The sequence below is a fragment of the Lycorma delicatula genome, chromosome 1 (assembly GCF_047948215.1).
Source record: "Lycorma delicatula isolate Av1 chromosome 1, ASM4794821v1, whole genome shotgun sequence".
In the NCBI taxonomy this organism is placed as follows: domain Eukaryota; kingdom Metazoa; phylum Arthropoda; class Insecta; order Hemiptera; family Fulgoridae; genus Lycorma; species Lycorma delicatula.
The window spans coordinates 328072366-328091955 of record NC_134455.1 but is presented as its reverse complement, the minus strand read 5'-3'; the positions used below and the strand labels follow the sequence as shown (position 1 = coordinate 328091955).

The 19590-nt window shown below is 27.8% G+C and overlaps 1 protein-coding gene across 8 annotated transcripts in view; it reads right to left on the bottom strand.

The window, feature by feature from the left end:
• Positions 1-19590, bottom strand: part of mino (glycerol-3-phosphate acyltransferase mino) — a 155345-nt gene that overhangs the window by 35994 nt on the left and 99761 nt on the right. For all 8 annotated transcript variants that reach the window (XM_075382111.1, XM_075382108.1, XM_075382110.1 and 5 more), the window contains 3 exons: positions 11960-12193; positions 5630-5817; positions 1438-1673 (listed from right to left, as the gene is read on the bottom strand). In XM_075382111.1, the coding sequence (XP_075238226.1) occupies positions 1438-1673; positions 5630-5817; positions 11960-12193 (658 nt within the window). The remainder of the gene's footprint in view (positions 1-1437; positions 1674-5629; positions 5818-11959; positions 12194-19590) is intronic.

Here is a 19590-nt window from a genome sequence, read left to right as displayed (position 1 = left end):
GCTAAATCTGCAATCTTATCAGATGAAAAATCTGATAGGCAGTATTTTTAAAACAGAAGTAAATTTTCTTTCATGTGAAACTTTTGAAAAAAATACTATATATAGTGTATTCAAAAAAGAGAACTTGTTTGTGGTACAGAAATCTCATTACAGGATAAAAGTAAATAACTTACAAAACAGTAAAATGGTAACATTTAATATGGCAGTTATATTTTCCAGTATCATGAAGATGACAGAAATCCGTGGTGTATATCACAATTTATCTACAGAGGATTCATCTACTCAGAATTTGGTATCTAGCCAATAAGGCAAGTATGATGAAAGGAATTATCATAAAAGATTTTGCATTTATCATATTACAACCATAATTGCTACTCCTTCAGTAATTAGTTCACTTCTCAAGAGCTACTTGAGAAGTGGCTCAAACTGCCTAAAAGAGTAGTCCACCAATCTTAAGAATTGCGAGGGTGAACGCAGTGTAACAGAGATAACTGAAATAGTAAAAATTTAATAAAAATAATAAAGTACAATTTCAAAAATTTTCTCACTCAAAACGAATCATGAACAAGGGTATTTTTAAATGGCATTGAAAGCTATGAACATCAACAACTAAAAAATAACAGCATGTTAAAAAAAACGCAGACTCAGTTCTTGTGTTAGTAATTCTACCAAGTTTCATCCAAGAAATATCTCACTTTACATTTTTTTCTAATATCACAAACTTTCATTAATCCTTTTCTCCAGTTCTATGTACAATGAATGCACTATAGTAATGAATTTTGATTAGTTTTTTTTTTTTTTTAATTGTAACCAATGAATGTGTTTAGCGCAATAAATCAAAAATATTTCAAACTAATATTTGTCAGCAATTTTCTCTTTCATAATTCATGAAATAAGAAGGAAAATTTTAATTATTCACAAACCAAATAATTTACTGCTACACATTTTTTTTTAATAATTTGAATTTTTTAGAATTCTATATTGCCCACAGTAATGTTCTTCTTTCTGTTAGTATTTTTAAAGGATTGACTTCTACACTTATAAGGAATAAAAAAAATTTAAGAGAACATTCAGTTTCACAGTATGCTAATGACCATAGCAGCAATCAATGTTACTGAACAAGATTCATTAAATATAAGAGAGGAAAACCCATGAAAAAATAATTTTTTTTATATTATTAGAAGAAATCTGTTAAGTTAGGTTGTTTCCAATCGTAGTCTTTATTAGACAGTCTTAAGGTAAAATAATAAAAAAAATTACAGTTTGAATTAATTCATTGTACTAATAGCAGAACTACATTTGTGGCTTAATATGAAAAATAAAGAATGTAACACAATTCCATTCTCCTAAAAAATATTAAACAGTCTTTTGAACATATAAGCATATGTGCATGTAATGTATAAATATATCTAATTTCTACTCAATGGTAATACTAACCCTCAGTGAAAAAGGTTGATTAAAATCAACTCTCATGATGCCATAATGTGAAGTGAATGCATTCCAAATGCCTTTTAATGCAGTACCAAAACTTTCCATCTGTTTAGGTTCACCCATCTGCTCATGCACAAAATTTCCATCAACAAGTTTTTCATAGTTTATACTAACAGGTACAAGAAGAGCATCCTCTATTGTACCATCAATATATGCATCAACAAAAACACTCAACAGTCCACCTAAAAACAATAAAATTAAAACAAGCAAAATGTAAAACATTAAAAACTGAAATACTGATCCAAAAAGGAATCACTCAGTCTATCATAATGCAAAAATTTTAATGCACAATTTAATGTAGGGGAGTTAAAGTCGTTAATTTGTATACAATCATAATGTTAACACACTGCAACAATTAAACGCATCAGGTGTATTAAATTAATCTACCTATTTAATTTACACGTGGGTTAGGATTCCTCTATTCATAATGAAGTGAGATTTATTCACCATATGGGTTATCACCATCTTGATTATTCTGGAAGGTTCCATTATATTTTTGGTCTGAACTCATTCTTCTCTTACCACAAACTCAATATGGCAATATGATACTGAATGACTGTTAATTTTTAATTTTTCTGTTCTATATATTTGTACGAAATTGTGTAAGTTCAAGACGGATCTTCGAGGATCAGAATGTGTGATACCTGGATGTTCACACTATCAACAGACAATATCTCTCTAAATCATTTTTTTCTTTCTTATTTACTTAAATATGGTGTTTTACAAGTAAATAATATACAGATTCACTTCTTTCCAATCCTTAAAACAATTCAACAACTGATAGATAACAAATGTTAAATTTAAAATGGAATAAAGCCACTTCAAGCCATCTTCCATGCTTGGTAATCTATATAGTTATGGTATGTACATGCATTAAAAAATATGTGACCAAGAGTTACATATTTATTATTTTTGCTCATGTTTTCTCCTGTTGTGTTTTCAATTGAGCCTTTGACTCTTATTTAGCGAAATAATTATCTTGTATTCCCAATTTAAAAGCTTAATGTTCAGGATGAACTATAAGTAATTAATTTTAAAATAAGATAGATTTACTTTTTTAATGGATATACAATTGAAAATCAGATGATAAATATTCTCACTAGAGACAATAGGTACAATACTTTTGCTTCTAATGTGAAAATTAAGTTGTGTTTTATCAAGAGATATCATAAAAACATACTAGACTTTTCATCATCATTAACTTATTTATATTTCACTCTGAAGTCTTTCAAACATTACAAAAGTTTCAGGGCAGATTTTCAAGAAGAGCTGGTCACATTTTTGTTAGCTACCAGTAAATACGAATCATACAGGGAGTTGCCAATGGATGATATTTTATCAAATTAAGGATTAGAACATTTCCATGCATTTATATGTGCACAAATGCAACTTTTATTACACAAAACATTTAGAAAAAATTTTTAAACAAACAAGTTATTTATCTGCAACATATCTGTAACTAATAAAACTATGCGATGTTTATTTTTGAATGATCTATATGTTATCTATTTTAATTTTTTTTCAAGAGGATGTACAAGTGTCTGTTACTTTTACACAAGCATACATAAAAAAAATCTACAAGTATATGTCTCAGCTTTTCATCTGGAGGTCCCAGGTTTGAATCCTAGACAGGCATGGGATTTTCACATGCAACAAAAATTGCCATTTCATCTCATTCTTTGAAGCAATATGGTGGTTCTGGAGGCTAAAAAAAAGTATACATCAAAAGTGTATCTATTAAAAAGTAACAAGCTAAAGTGTTCCTCTAGCACCAAGACTCAAAATACATCCAGCATGATGGCACACCTCCCCGCTTCTCTTGTGCAGTTTCCACTCACTTAAATCATAATTTCCCTGAGAAATGAACTATCATGGAGACACACTCCTAGCCACCAAGATCACCTGATCTAACACCTTTAGATTTTTGTGTCTGTAAATGGATGAAAAATATTGTACACAAAACAAAAATACATTCTCGTGAATTAATTGTCTGCATTATGAATGCGGCTGAACAACTTAATGATAGTCTTGAATAATTAAAAAAAAAAGAGCAACAAAGAGTACAATAACATACCATAAATATGTTGAAAATAGGAGACTAATTTCTGAATATTTATTATAAACTAGTACGTACAATGCACTTTGGTCTAGTGTACTGTTTCTAAATAAAATTTGAACTTTTCTAACTTTTCTTTCTTCTATTCAACTTATACCATTTTGTTCAGAATTATATTTTCTACAAGTTTTATGTGTTTACTATCCACTTACAGCAAACATAAAAACCTTCTTTTTTTTCCACAAATTTCTCAAAACCAATGCAGATACAGTTCTGGGACCTATTTTAATTGATTTTTTAAGGTCAAAAATCATAAGAAATCACTAATATTTGTCAGCAATTTTCTCTTGCATAATTCATGAAATAAGAAGGAAATTTTTAATTATTTAAAAAGTGATTTACAAACCAAATAATTTACTGCTACACATTTTTTTTTAATTTGAATTTTTTAGTATTCTTTATTGCCCACAGTAATTTTCTTCTTTCTGTTAGTATTTTTAAAGGATTAACTTATTTTATTCTGCCCTTAGTTAATGTTAATGTTAGTGTGTGTGTGTGTGTGTGTGTGTGTGTGTGTGTGTGTGTGTGTGTGTGTGTCAGAAATTAATTTTTTTAAGATTCATTCAGTACTATTTAATTATATTTAAATTCTATTAAATAAGCTACCTAGTACAGAATATAGAGATAACACATGCCTTACTTTTTTTTTCAAGTACTTTTTTGGGATCCTGCATCCTCAGTCATGATTGAAATACCTAATTAAACTGCATATTAAAAATATTAAAACAATGAAAATTGTGTATTAATTTATTGTATAAGTGCTGCAATCTGTTGCAATTGTTTAAAGACTGTCTCTCTCAAATACTATCTGATGGTTTATCAAATTGAAATTTTGTTATTTATACATGTAATATTTTAATATCAGAAATACAATGTTTATTGTTTTTCAGATGGTCTGAATTATTAGATAAATCTAATTTATTATCTTTGTAATTTCTATAATGTTCAAGAATTTAATTTGTATAATATTATTATAAAATCATAATAATTTAATATCTTAAGATGTTCAATGTTTATTATTGGGTTACATATGAGAATATCAACATAATGTGTTCGTATTAAAACTTTATGTGCATGCAGTTCAATTTAATTAAATATTTCAATCATGACTGAGGATGTGGAATCCTGTGAAAGTATTTTCATGGTAAATTTAACATAACACGTCTTATCTCAATATTCTGCGGTAGGTGGTTTATATTTATACTAAACCTTTAAAAAATGATATTTCTGTTACAATTTCTTACTATTTTCATTTGTTTGTAAATTTAATTTTTTTTTCAATATTTATTATGTTATGTATATCTTTAAGTAATTTATATATATATATATATATATATATATAAACTATATATATGATATGTCATTTTTTTATTTTTAAATACTATGTATGTTTTGTAAACCTAGTATATAATTTAAACATTATTACACTGTTAATATATTTTTTCTATTTATTTCACACTAATTGCATTTTCTTTTTATTATTAATCATAGTTTTAAGTTTTAAGATAACACGGTTGATAGGTTTATAGGATAAACTATAACAAATATTTTTTGTCATAATCCAATTTAACTCATTTACACACTTACTGTATAATTTACTTATAAATCTACCATAATTGTTTCTGTAACCTAAGTCTTAATTTTTTTCAATTTCAGAATTTAAATGCAGTTCTTTACCATGCATATTTATTTGTACAAAGGCCATGTTGATATATTTTTTTTATCAAGTATGTTATTTGTTTTCTTCAACTGAAATGTTTTAATTCCCATATATTATGAGAAATTATTTTTTATATTGATATAAGTATTAATTATTATGTTACTAATACAAAATCCTTTTGAACAGAAAATTCCCAACCTTCTGCATACAAAGATTACTTTTACATATTTTTTAATAATTTATTTATAATAACAACTCAAGAGATACTGAATCCTTTCTAAGTATATCTACAATATATATGAAGTGCATATCGAGTAAAGTAACCTTCCCAAAAAAATCCCTGAATATCAATACAATTTTACCTTTGGGCATGCATGGTTTACCAGATCTGGTTCTGCCACCTTCAATAAAAAATTCAAAATTATGGCCAGCTCGCAAACACTCAGTCATATATGTATGTAGTATTGCTCTGTACAATATATCTCTACGTCCCTGAACAGCTGCTATTTTACGTTTAATAAAAAAAGCTCCTAATCCACGTAACAGCCATCTACAAACATAAAATAATTATTTTTGTAATCATATATCATGATAGATTGATAATAGTAGTTGTACAAAGATATTGAGGAGTATTACGAATGCCTAAAGCATTACAATTGCACATACATACTATTCTTTTCATTGTGATAAAAAATAAAAGTGTATGTTTTGAACAATTCATTATAGAACAGATCAAATCAGTCTGTTAACTGATTCTACTTAACTGATTTCATATTTGTAAAGATAATATGTAATAATTTATTTTAAATAAATAATTATCTACTGTATTACTTATTATTATTATTATTATTATTACTACCCAACTTTACTAGACAGTTTATGAAATTACCCTCGCTCTTATTCAAAGGTCATGCTGCCTTATATTTATTAGTGGCATTAAAAAATATCCCTTCTTTTATTGCTATTCTTTTTTTTTTTTGGGTTGATAATGGTAATTCAATGTTAGTACTGCAATCAAATGTTCTTGGCCAGTATTTTTAAATAAGTTACAGATTACAAGAATTCAGTCTTTTGTTATTTTTAAATCATAATACCATTTACTTTTGAATCTGTTTTTCTATAGAAACGTCACAAATCCCTGAGAAAAACTGGTTTTAATGCATCTATACACAACCTTCCATGATGGTGTTAAGACTGGAGCAATAAAGCCAAAAATATTTAAACATATTCTTAATACTCTTTATTTTCAGCTTTCCTGTTATTTCTACTCAAATTAATATTAATTTCCTGCATAACATTTCTGTTGTCTGAATCCGACTCCAACTCCAACAACTGTTGATTACAATTGACAGAAAGAGGGAAAACAAGTAAGCTGCACTACTGATGGCAAGTTCAGACATGGACGTATTCTATCTAATGAGTCATGCCTACTTTGCACTGATGAAGAATAAGGAAGAGAATTCCTGTTTTTGTTTTTAAGCACAACAAATATATGTGTTTATTACTGCGTTTGTAATATATTTATCTGAAAATATTGCAAATTTTTTCCCAAAAAAAAATTTGTTACTAAATCAGGATCATGAAGTTACAAAGTTGGTGACATGTATGCCTAACTTGACCACAACCCTAGATCTGGTAGTAAAACCTCCTCTTATTCATTTATGTGGACTGCTCAAAACACCAGAATTCTTTCATCAACTTTTTTAGTGAACCATGCAGTGATTAGATGGCATCAGTAACCAGAGTCATATGTTTGTTACGGCATACTCTTTATCTGTTTCTTGAAGATAACATAAATTTATTACAGCAGGAACTGAGGTAATATGAATGGACATAAGCACTGTCAAATAAACAAATGAAAAGTTCATTATATATAGCTCAAGCAGAAAAAAACAGAAGTAGGACAACAGGATGTAAACAAGATGCCAGTGAGAGTTACTACATTTATGATTATAGAAGGTAATTTTTGTTTCAGGGAAGTGAAGATTCCATCAGGCTATCTGTGAATAAAGTAACAAGTTTTAACAAAAATAAAAAATACTTTGAGAATAGATCTGTGATAAAAAAATAAATGACTTCAGTTTTAATATAAAAGTGTCAATCGGAAGCCATGTAATCACAAAGGAAATTTGTACACAAATACCAAAGCAGTGAATATTTCAAGACTAGTTGATTAAAATGATATTTCAAAAGAAATTAATTATCCATTAAAAGATAAACAACTGTTCCACAGCAGCTTCCTGATGCATATAAAGAAAAATGGTGAAGTTTCAATGTTTCACAATAAATTTAACAAAAGCAGCATTTGTTTTCACTGCCCCACATCTAGTATGCCCAGGTATCTGAAATGTACCAAGATACATGGTATTTTGAAATGTACCAAGATAAATTTGATTTGGGGATTATGGTGACAGAAAACAGGAAGAGTGCAATAGAAATAAAAGGAAGGATAGTGATGGCAAAGGAAGCTTTCAGAAAAAAGAGGAAATTAATTTGAACTTAAAAGTTAAGAAATTTAATATTACTGTCAAATTATTATTCAGACAAGATTATCAGCAAGTCAAAAGTATAGAAATAAATAAATTATCACAAAAATTCATTAGCCATAAAAGCTATCTCTAAAGCGTCAGTCTCTTTTTTTCATAATAATTTACTACATTAAAAATACATTGAAATACTTATTACTTGGCACCTTGTTTCAATATAACATTGATAAGATTTATTCTGTTAGGTGTTTACAAAAAAAGTAGGTATATAAATAATACCTAGGTTGTTTTTCATATAGAAATAAGCAAACCACAATAATTTTATAAGCTTGAAAAATGAAATGAAAATTCTATTGAAATGAAATGAAAATGAAAATTATACTTTTCAAGATATTAAATTTATGGCAAAGAACACACTTTGCTCTTCTTCATTCATCTACTACGAAAAAACGTTCAAGGGGGATTCAGTTTCAACAATGTAAATATATACTCTTTGGAGTTAAAAGTGTTAAATTCTAGTTAAGATCTATCAGTAGTATTTTTAAAAGGAGTAATCATGAGAGTGTTATCCCGGTACGGGATAACACTCTCATGATTACTACTGACATCAAGTAAACAAGGACCTGATAAACTGCAAAATTATTTGTTTTAATAAACCTAACTTCCCAATTCTATTGCTGTGTTCATTAGGCATCAATGTATTAAGTTTTTTAGAATGATCTTATGTACTCTGTACTGGACAGCCATTCCTGTTTATGTACTTGTCACCAAATCAGTATAGTTGGTTTTTTATATTTACGCTACCTTCTGCACAGTCATAATGAGCTTTTTCAAAAATATTATTAGGTATATAGGGAAACATTATTGCCTACAGTAGCCACACCTCTTCAGAAACCTGGATTGCTGAAAAATCTAAAAACGTTTTATTCACTTTTTAGACACTAGGATAAAACCTTGACTTTCATCTGTATTATAAATAAAACAATCATATACAAAGTTGATACTATCACTTTTGAAATGTATCATTTATTTTTATCTACTTAGATTATATATTTTCTCACACATTAATGTTTAACATGATACGATTGCTGAAAAAAAATTTATTCACTTTTTAGACACTAGGACAAAACCTTGAGTTTCATCTGTATTATAAATAAAAGTCACATACAAAGTGGACGCTATCACTTTTGAAATGTATCATTTATTTTTATCTACTTGGATTATGTATTTTCTCACACATTAATGTTTAACATCACAAAATTGAATATTTATTCCAACATCTCTATTCACTGGTTAAGTGTAAGTGACAAAAGCTAGCACAATAAATTAGCTTCCTGTAAACTGATTAGTAGTTACAGATATGAAAGTGTTTTTTTCTCTTGATTCAACAAATACTACAAGCCCTGAAAAAGCCTTAGCAACAACTAAGGTTGTTAGTAGTAACTACTACTACGTCAATAAAACAAATACTACCACCTACCCCTTTTAATATCTTACATTACAATAACTACTTAAATAAACTACAATTAAGTGTAATCATTTGACAGAAAATGTTTATTTTATACAAACTTATTTTTTAACTTAATATCAGCACCACTGTTCATTTCTTTTTTAATGATAATTGATCATTTATGTTTAATAATTTGACAAAAATAGAGTAATGTCAGACAAGAATAAGTTTAATCTCTTGATTATATCTTGATAAATAGGATTTAGAAGGAACAATGAACGGCATGGATGAAGTTCTACACAAGAACTACCACATGAAAATAAACAAGAACAAAACGAAAGTAATGAAATGTAGTAGAAATAACGAAGATGGACCACTGAATGTAAAAATAGGAAGAGAAAAGATTATGAAGGTAAAAGAATTTTGTTATTTGGGAAGCAGCATTATTAAAGATGGATGAAGCAGGAGCGATATAAAATGCCGAATAACACAGGTGAAACAAGCCTTCAGTCAGAAATATAATTTGTTTACATCAAAAATTAATTTAAACATCAAAAAAAAAATGTTTGAAAGTAAATGTTTGAAGCGTAGCTTTATACGGAAGTGAAACTTGGACAATCGGAGTACCTGAGAAGAAAAGATTAGAAGCTTTTGAATGAAAAATGAAGAGGTGTTGCGACAAATACATGAAGAAAAAAGTATTTGGAAAAATACAGTTAAAAGAAGAGACAGACTTGTAGGTCACATATTAAGGCATCCTGGAATAGTCACTTTAATATTGGAGGGACAGGTAGAAGGAAAAAATTGTGTAGGCAGGAGGCCACATTTGGAATATTTAAAACAAATTATTAGGGATGTAGGATGTAGGGGGTATACCGAAATGAAATGACTAGCACTAGATAGGGAATCTTGGAGAGCTGCATCAAACAGTCAAATGACTGAGGACAAAAAAAAAGTAAATCATTTTCTCACATTTATTCATCAATTATAACTTCACCACTATACATCTTTACTTCCTATAATTTTAAACAAATGAACTTTAAAAGCCATATCACATTTCAAATTTCACAACTGGTTGGATGGTGTACTTTTCCACACATTTGAAATGCTTAAAAAACAGTAAGATGTATTCTTGAAATTTACATAAAGGGAGCTAATACAGCTGATAACTAATTGCAAGCAATGTTAGAGGTCACTCATCAGTGACAGCACAAATTTTCTATTTTCTGGATGGTTGCAGTAAATTTTATAATTTTTAATTATATCTTATGGCACTTTTTATGTTTATTTTATTGTATAATAGTTTAATAATATTTTTATCAATCATAAAGTTGAATTTCAACAGTTTTACACTGTGATTATATTAATTGTATTACTTATTTAGATAAAGTTATTAAGTCATTTAATATAATATAATAAAAAAATTAATTTAATAGAATAATAAGTGTAAAAGTATAAATTTCATATAATAACAATTTAATATAATTTTTAAGTTATTAGTCACTTGTATTAACGAGGTTATTTCATTAATAGAAACTGTAATATCCCATAGTATAAAAAAATACTACAAAGCTATTAATCAATTTTAAACACCAAGGATTGGCTAGCATCAAAACAAACCAGACAACAAAGAATCATTGTAAAAAGTAATTGAGATTTGTACTTTGAGGCTCAAGCAAATATAGATACATAAATTTGCAATAGCACTATGTAATTTAGAAGAGAATTGAAGAAAATTCCATGCCATGGCCAGCTGTAAAAAATTATCATTCTTGTTTTCCTCTATTAAAAGAAAAAGATTTCATACAATATTTAATCTCTGTATTAAATGTTAACATTTAAAAAAAAAATCTAATATTATTATTAGTATCAGCAAAAGGTAACAAAGGACCCTAAAATATTAGTGGCTCTGAGGAGGGCTGTTTAAGTCAGCTATTGGGATGGCGAGAAGTGATGACTATAGCAGACTGAAATCCACCATAATACATTACATTGACTCCCTAAAAAAATCTTTTTTTTTTACTAATTACCAGGTAGTTAAAGTTAGAAGTCTGACTGGAACTTTGGGTTCAAATTTTATTGGATGGGTTTGAAAAAACCCACTTAGTTTTTGAGCCCCTAAAATTGGTGGTAGTGTGATGGCTGTGTAAATATCTAAGAATCTTAACCTAAAAAATTTTTTTAAAATAACCGTTTTTTGGGTAGCCATCAGGTGGCCAGAGATAAGCCAAACCTAAAATGTTAGATTATTTTTTAAAATACCTTAGATGTTAACCTTAAAATGGTACTGAAAAAATTGTTTGACAGCAGGTAGCAAGAAATACTGCAGGTTGGTGGTGGTAAAGCAGTGGAGATTCTTGGTCACCCATTTCTTACTCTGGTTCTTCTTGAGATATTCATGTTTTCATCGTCAGCAGTCTATTCTGATTATGCAAGCATACATTTTCACCAAACCGCAGATACTGGTTAGAATAATGATATTTCTGGCTGTTTCCTGTGGCCCAATCAGCTATCTAAAATTATGTTATTCAGAAAATTTTATTAATTAAAATTTTTTTAAATATTCTCTAGGGATATGAGTTGCCAAGATATTCCCTACACAATATAAGATAACAGATATATTAAAGATATTTGCTGCTAACTATTTGTATAGAATGACATGATTGTCTAATATTTATGTACATTAACACTTTTGAAGAATAACATGTATCAAATAAAATTCGTAGACAATATAATTTAATAAAAAGGAATCATACCCAAACACTGGTATTCTAAGATTTTCTCCCGCAGCCACTAATGGTGATCTGATGTTATTATAACACAAAATATACGTGATAACAATATAGTCAAAGTGACTGCGATGCAGCGGTATGAATACTAGAGGTAGTCCAGTAGTACTTGCCTTCTTCAGCATATCAATATGAGCTGGATGTACAACTACACTTGTAAACAATCGAGACATAACTTTAGTCATTACCCAAGCTCCTAACCTAAAAAATTAAAAAAAAACCAATAATTCAAGAAAAAATTGAAAATATATAAGTAATGATAGTCTAGCAAACTGCATTCTAGCAGCAGCACATAAATAACTATAAAAACTAATTATTAAATATTTAATGCTTATTTTTTTCTCTATTTTCATGATAAAGTGTGTCCGCAGAGATCTTATTTTTATCAGTATATATAAATATTCAATAAAATTTTGCAAAATTAAAATATAGAGGTATAGGTCAGTGATATAAAATGAGTTATTCTGCTGTTCTGAGTGACTGTTATGGTAGGTATTCTCTTGTAGAATTATTGTTACTGATATTATAATTTTAATACATTTCAAAAATCTAGATTTAAAAATTTTAATTAAATAAATTATTTTCCTAACATGGCCACAATGTTCAAACTTTACTTTTTCCTTAATTATATGCTTACAGCTGGTTTTTATAGTATGTATTTTTTTTGGTTGTTACTTACTTCTAATACTGGGATTTTTTTTATCTGAAAATATATTTTTGTTGAACATTTAATCAGCAAAATAAAATTTTTCTAAATTATATTTAGAAAATAATTATATAATATTAGTATTATTTATAAGTATGTAACTCAAACTGCTCCAGAAAAAAATCTAATGTGTTCTCTTTAGAAGGTAATTTAACTTTTTTAAACACATGTATGGATCATTACAAGGTCAAATTTAAAAAAAAAACAATTATTTTTTACATAATTTTTTACTGGATTTTATTACTTTAACGAACTGAGCTCTATAATGATATTCAACTACTAAGGTGAAAATTAAAATAAAAGACAGAGTAGAGTTGTTTGTTAATAGATTGTAAAAGGTGTTTAATCATTGCCAAAAATATCTTACTTCCATACTGTTACTTCCATAATGTCATATGAGCAGTTCCATAATATCCCCAAAATTATTTTTTTAATATCTTTTATGTATTAAATTTTTTTTGGTTAAGAATGTCTGAGAATAAAACATTAAAAAATAATCTGTACTAAAGAATTGTGAAAAACATTTAGTGCAGTACAGTAGAAGGAGAATGATCCGATGACATCAGCCTTAACGATAAGAGTAAAAAGTCAAGTGAAGGACAGATGTAATTCCTGAAAGACAAAGCGGAAATGGTGGATGATGTAGTAGGTTGCATCAGGAATATGAAAAACTTATGCATACAATGTTTCACTTAACAGCAAGGAAATTTTCAGAAAAATTTTATAAAATTTAAAAAACATATTTGGCCACAACTACATCAAATCGATCGGTAGAATGATGCCAGCGAGAGTTTGTCAATGGCAGAAACACCGAAGACTTATTTACTCTGACCAATTTGTAAATCAACATTTAAAAATTTTTTAAATTGTTTAAAGTATAAAAAAAATAATTTTGATGAAATAAAGCAACATATAATCACAGAACTACATGATCTTAATGAGTATAGGTTTTTTTTGTTGATAAATATATGATAATCTTTGTAATTTCACGTTTTTATTTTAAGATGTGAAATTTCTGTTCTTCTAACCCTGATATTTTCTCCTAAACTGTTTACAAATCACGTCACTAGATAGCAGTACTTGATAGTACTAGGTAGCGTACAAAAACTTGATAATGTATACTTGAAATAATAAAATTTAAAAGAAAAATTTAAAGATTATACTAGTTTTACTAAAAAAGTAATAAATAAAACAAAAATAAGTTGGTAAAAGTTATATTCTACAATTAGAACTATTTGGTGGCACTGAGATCATGATATTCTGAAAAACTGTATTTTTGGTCTGACTTAGCTCATATTTGGAATACATATTAATTAGTTACATGAAGGCATATTTCTGCAAAAAAAAAATGAAAAAAAGATTTTCATTCATGAAGACCAAGTGCTTTATTTGATGAGAATTTTGAAGTTGTTTTTTCATAAAAATAAGAAGAATCTTATATAACAGATGACTAGTTATTGACTAGACTTGATATATCGACCAATCAACCAATTGCATGATTTCAGATTGAATATATTGCTGCTGTTCTACTTGAGTTGAATCTTGCTCTTCAATTTAGGTTAAATTTTTTCAGTGCACTGGGTAAAATCTTCTCAACTTGACTGACTATCAGCTACATATTATTAGTTTCATAGGTAATTTGAATTATAATTCTGATGCTCTCATTCTTAAAAATACACACAAAACAACAATACTTTTTAATAATAGCTTCAGTGCAATATAACCTATCATTTGAAGTTTTAACCTTAGAATAAATAAGTAAATGCTAACAATGAGTAATATTTAATGTTTTTTAATCAGGTCTTTATAAGGTTGATATTGTACATAAGTATACATCCAATTCATATTTTTTCAAGTAAAAAGTTGATTATAATTTTAAAAATCAATTTAGTGATGTAAGGCTAAACTGAAGTAAATTCTTAAATTTAATTATAAAATGAAATACATTCTACTAGCATATAATAATTTTAACATTTTTTTAGTCATAAATAGATATCATACATTGTGGTTAAAAAAAGTCTGAATATGACTGTAAATTTTAAATTTGTAATGGTTTTATTTTTAATAGATAAAGTTGGATAACTTCGTAAAAAAGACAACTTTCATAATAATTTTGGAACACTTTCATGATATATTGCATAATAGAGAACACTCTAAAAATTTAATCTTCCTCAAAACTTTACTGAAGATGAATTGACTTTTTCTAGTATATCTTAAGCATTTTTTAGTCAAATAAATAGTAGAATAAATACAATAAAGTTTTTTATATTTCTAATATTTTTTGAAAAAAAATACTTTAGTTTAATTTCGAAATTAGAAAAGCTTTACTAAATCTTGAAAATTATATTTTGATTTCAATACTCATTTTCATTTTTTTTTTTCAGCTTGCAGTATTAGCTACAATTTTACTCCAAAGTATTTCATATATGTTTTCCACAAAGCAATCATAAAACTTCTCGGTTTTGTATACAGATTCTTGTTGAAGCATAACACAATCAATGCTCTGAGATTTTCAGTAGATTCTAATTGAAGCATTGATATTTTGCTGCAGAGTCTTCAAAACTGGTTCTAGTTGAAGCAATCAAATTATACTTGCTCCCGGTTTAAAAAGTTCTTATTGAAGCATATTAAGTTTATTTATCAGTTACTTTTATTTTTGATATACTGATAAGTATATTATCAAGTATATAAGTGAATAAAACGTTGATGATAAAAATGATATTCACCAAATAATGATTACTTTATCTTCTGAGGAAGAACGTACAATTGTAAGAATAAGTGTTAAATTTGAATTGATGGACAAAGTTTTTGTCATATGGAAACAATTTCCTATATGTTTAAGCTATCACCATACATAAATCACAAGGAATGAGTATATAAAATGCCTTCATAGGTGCTGGTAATAATATTTTTACAGTTGGTCAAGCTTACATCGCATTTTCAAGAACAACATTTATTTAGGGATTTCATCTGATCAATTTTGATCTATCCACAATTAAGGCCAGTTCTGAAGCAATGTATTAATACAATAGATTAAAAAGTAAATATAGGCCCGATCTTCTAGTTCTTGAAGAGGGAAAAATTAATTTAAAAAAAGTCAAGGATAATATTTGGATTATGCCTAAACACGTAAATGAGTGCCAAGAATCGAATGATGCAATTGATATAAACCATGCAAAAGATAGAGAATTGTACAGATTATCTAATGGTGATTAATTTTCATGTTATGCTAATTCAGTTATTCGATGTTTGTTTAATTGTGCATTATTGAAGAATAAGATAATGTATAAACTATAAAAAAAATATATAAATAGAGCAAACATAGATATGATAGAAATAAGAAAATTTGTACATGAGAATTTCAATATTCAATGATCAAGATGCTGTTGAATTTTTCACATATTTAATAGACAAAGTTGAACCTTTCAAGAACATTATAGAACACACTACTCAATACACGATTATTTGTGCAAATGATAAATCTTAAGTAATTAAGTTTTACATATAGATAATAAAACAGATAATTTAAAGAAAAATAAGTCTCCAAGATTTAATTCATAATTTTGGTAAAACTATTGATCTTTAAAACAAAATTATTTGAAAACGATGCAATATGTTTATGCAAAATAACTGAAACTAAAGGAATAAAAAAAAGTGTTTAATGATGCTTGCAAACTATTCGGGAAAAAATATAACGTTATAAATACAATAATTCATCACGGACAGTCAATGAAAGAAGGACATTATACTAGCATGATCAAAACAGGATTGAAGCTATTGAAGCTTTATATATTAACTGCCAAAAAAAGTTGGCCACAAAATTCCAAAAACGTTTATGTTTTAGTTTTAGAACAAATTAAATTTTTTATTAGATAGGTGAATACAACTGACGAAAAGTTATTAGCAAACACACGACAGATACCAGAATTTTTAATAAATATAATAATAAAACCAGTTTCAATTTAACGAATGAAGAGAAAACAAAAAACAGATGTTATCCAAACTCTGAAAACAATAAAATTGTTAAGGTTTCGGCGAGAGTTTGCTGTTAATTGAAAACATAAAAATTCAACAATTTATTTAATTATAGTTCTTCAAAAAGACATTGTCAGAATCAAAAAAGTACAGATAGTATGAAAGGTGAGATAATAATTGTTATTTATTTTTCCTACTTCATTTTCTCAAACACAAAAATATACACCTTTAAAAATTTTCTTCCTATATATTGAATATTAAATATTCATTTTTTTTTGTCTTCATTCATTTGATTGGTTTGATGCAGCTCTCCAAGATTCCCTATCTAGTGCTAGTCATTTCATTTCATTTCGGATGTAGTTTCCCCTACATCCTACATCCCTAACAATTTGTTTTAAATATTCCAAATGTGACCTCCCGCCTACACAATTTTTTCCTTCTACCTGTCCTTCCAATATTAAAGCGACTATTCCAGGATGCCTTAATATGTGACCTACAAGTCTGTCTCTTCTTCTAACTGTATTTTTCCAAATGCTTTTTTCTTCATGTATTTGTCGCAACACCTCTCATTTTTCACTTTATCCACCCATCTGATTTTTAACATTCTCCTATAGCACCACATTTCAAAAGCTTCTAATCTTTTCTTCTCAGGTAATCCGATTGCCCAAGTTTCACTTCCATATAAAGCTACGCTTCAAACATATACTTTCAAAAAATTTTTTCTGATGTTTAAATTAATTTTTGATGCAAACAAATTATATTTCTGACTGAAGGCTCGTTTCACCTGTGTTATTCGGCATTTTATATCACTCCTGCTTCATCCATCTTTAGTAATTCTGCTTCCCAAATAACAAAATTCTTTTACCTTCATAATCTTTTCTCTTCCTATTTTTACATTCAGTGGTCCATTTTCATTGTTTCTACTACATTTCATTACTTTTGTTTTGTTCTTGTTTATTTTCATGTGGTAGTTCTTGTGTAGAACTTCATCCATGCCGTTCATTGTTTCTTCTAAATCCTTTTTACTCTCGGCTAGAATTACTATATCATCAGCAAATCGTAGCATCTTTATCTTTTCACCTTGTACTGTTACTCCGAATCTAAATTGTTCTTTAACATCATTAACTGCTAGTTCCATGTAAAGATTACAAAGTAACGGGGATAGGGTACATCCTTGTCAGACTCCCTTATTATGGCTTATTTCTTATGTTCTTCAATTACTACTGTTGCTGTTTGGTTCCTGTAAATATTAGCAGTTATTCTATCTCTGTATTTGAACCCTAATTTTTTTAAAATGCTGAACATTTTATTCCAGTCTACGTTATCGAATGCCTTTTCTACGTCTATAAATGCAAAGTATGTTGGTTTTTTCTCTTTAATCTTCCTTCTACTATTAATCTGAGCGCTAAAATTGCTTCCGTTGTATCTATACTTTTCCTGAAACCAAATTGGTCTTCTAACACTTCTTCCACTCTCCTCTCAATTTTTCTGTACAGAATTCTAGTTAACATTTTTTATGCATGGCTAGTTAAGCTAATTGCTCTGTATTCTTCGCATTTATCTGCTCCTGCTTTCTTTGGTATCATGACTATAACACTCTCATATATATTACACACCAGTTTGTGTAATCTATCAATCCCTTCCTCACCTGCATTGCACAGTAATTCTACAGGTATTCCGTCTATTCTAGGAGCCTTTCTGCCATTCAAATCTTTTAATGATCTCTTAAATTGAGATATCAGTATTGTTTCTCCCATTTCATCCTCTTCAACTTCCTCTTCTTCCTCTATAACACCATTTTCTAATTCATTTCCTCCATATAACTCTTCAATATATTCCACCCATCTATCGACTTTACCTTTTGTATTATAAATTGGTGTACCATCTTTGTTTAACACATTATTAGATTTTAATTTATGTACCCCAAAATTTTCCTTAACTTTCCTGTATGCTCTGTCTATTTTACCAATGTTCATTTCTCTTTCCACTTCTGAACATTTTTCTTTAATCCACTCTTCTTTCGCTAGTTTGCACTTCCTGTTTATAGTATTTCTTAATTGTCAATAGTTCCTTTTATTTTCTTCATCACTATATTTTCTAAGTTAATCCATGAGCTGCAATATATCGTCTGAAACCCAAGGTTTCCTACCAGTTCTCTTTGTTCCGCCTTAGTTCGCTTCTGCTGATTTAAGAATTTCCTTTTTAACATTCTCTCATTCTTCTTCTACATTTTCTAACTTATCTTTTTTACTCAGACCTCTGGCAATGTCCTCCTCAAAAATCCTCTTTATTTCTTCTTCCTCAAGCTTATCTAAATTCCACCGATTCATGTGACACCTTTTCTTCATGTAAATATTCACAAATATTAAATATTTTATTTCTCTACTAATATTATAATTAAATGATAGAACTTTTTTAATATAAAAAAAAAAAAAATTAAATCATCGAAAAATAATTGGAGATAAACAATTTTTTTTATAAATTTGTATATATACTTATACTAAGTATATACTATATAAGTAAAGTAACATACTATACTATATAAGTATATACTTATTATACAAGCAAGTAAGTAGTATATACTTAGTAAATAAGTATAGTATATACTAAATATATACTGTATATACATAAACTAACACAAATCATACAATAAAAAATTCATAAAATTTTCTCAAATATGTTCATTGAAAATGCAAAAACTCTTGTCGGCCCAATTTCATACTTTTAAGAATGAATCTGAATGAAACTTCAATATTTTACGCTTAACATTGTTATTTATTTTTCTATGCAAATGCATTACAATCTCAAAAAAAATAAGTTCAACTTTGCCTGTTATGGTGAAAAAATTCTACAAAGAATAATATCAATTTCTGATTTCAATATAAAGATCACTTAATGAACAGATCAAGTGTTGATC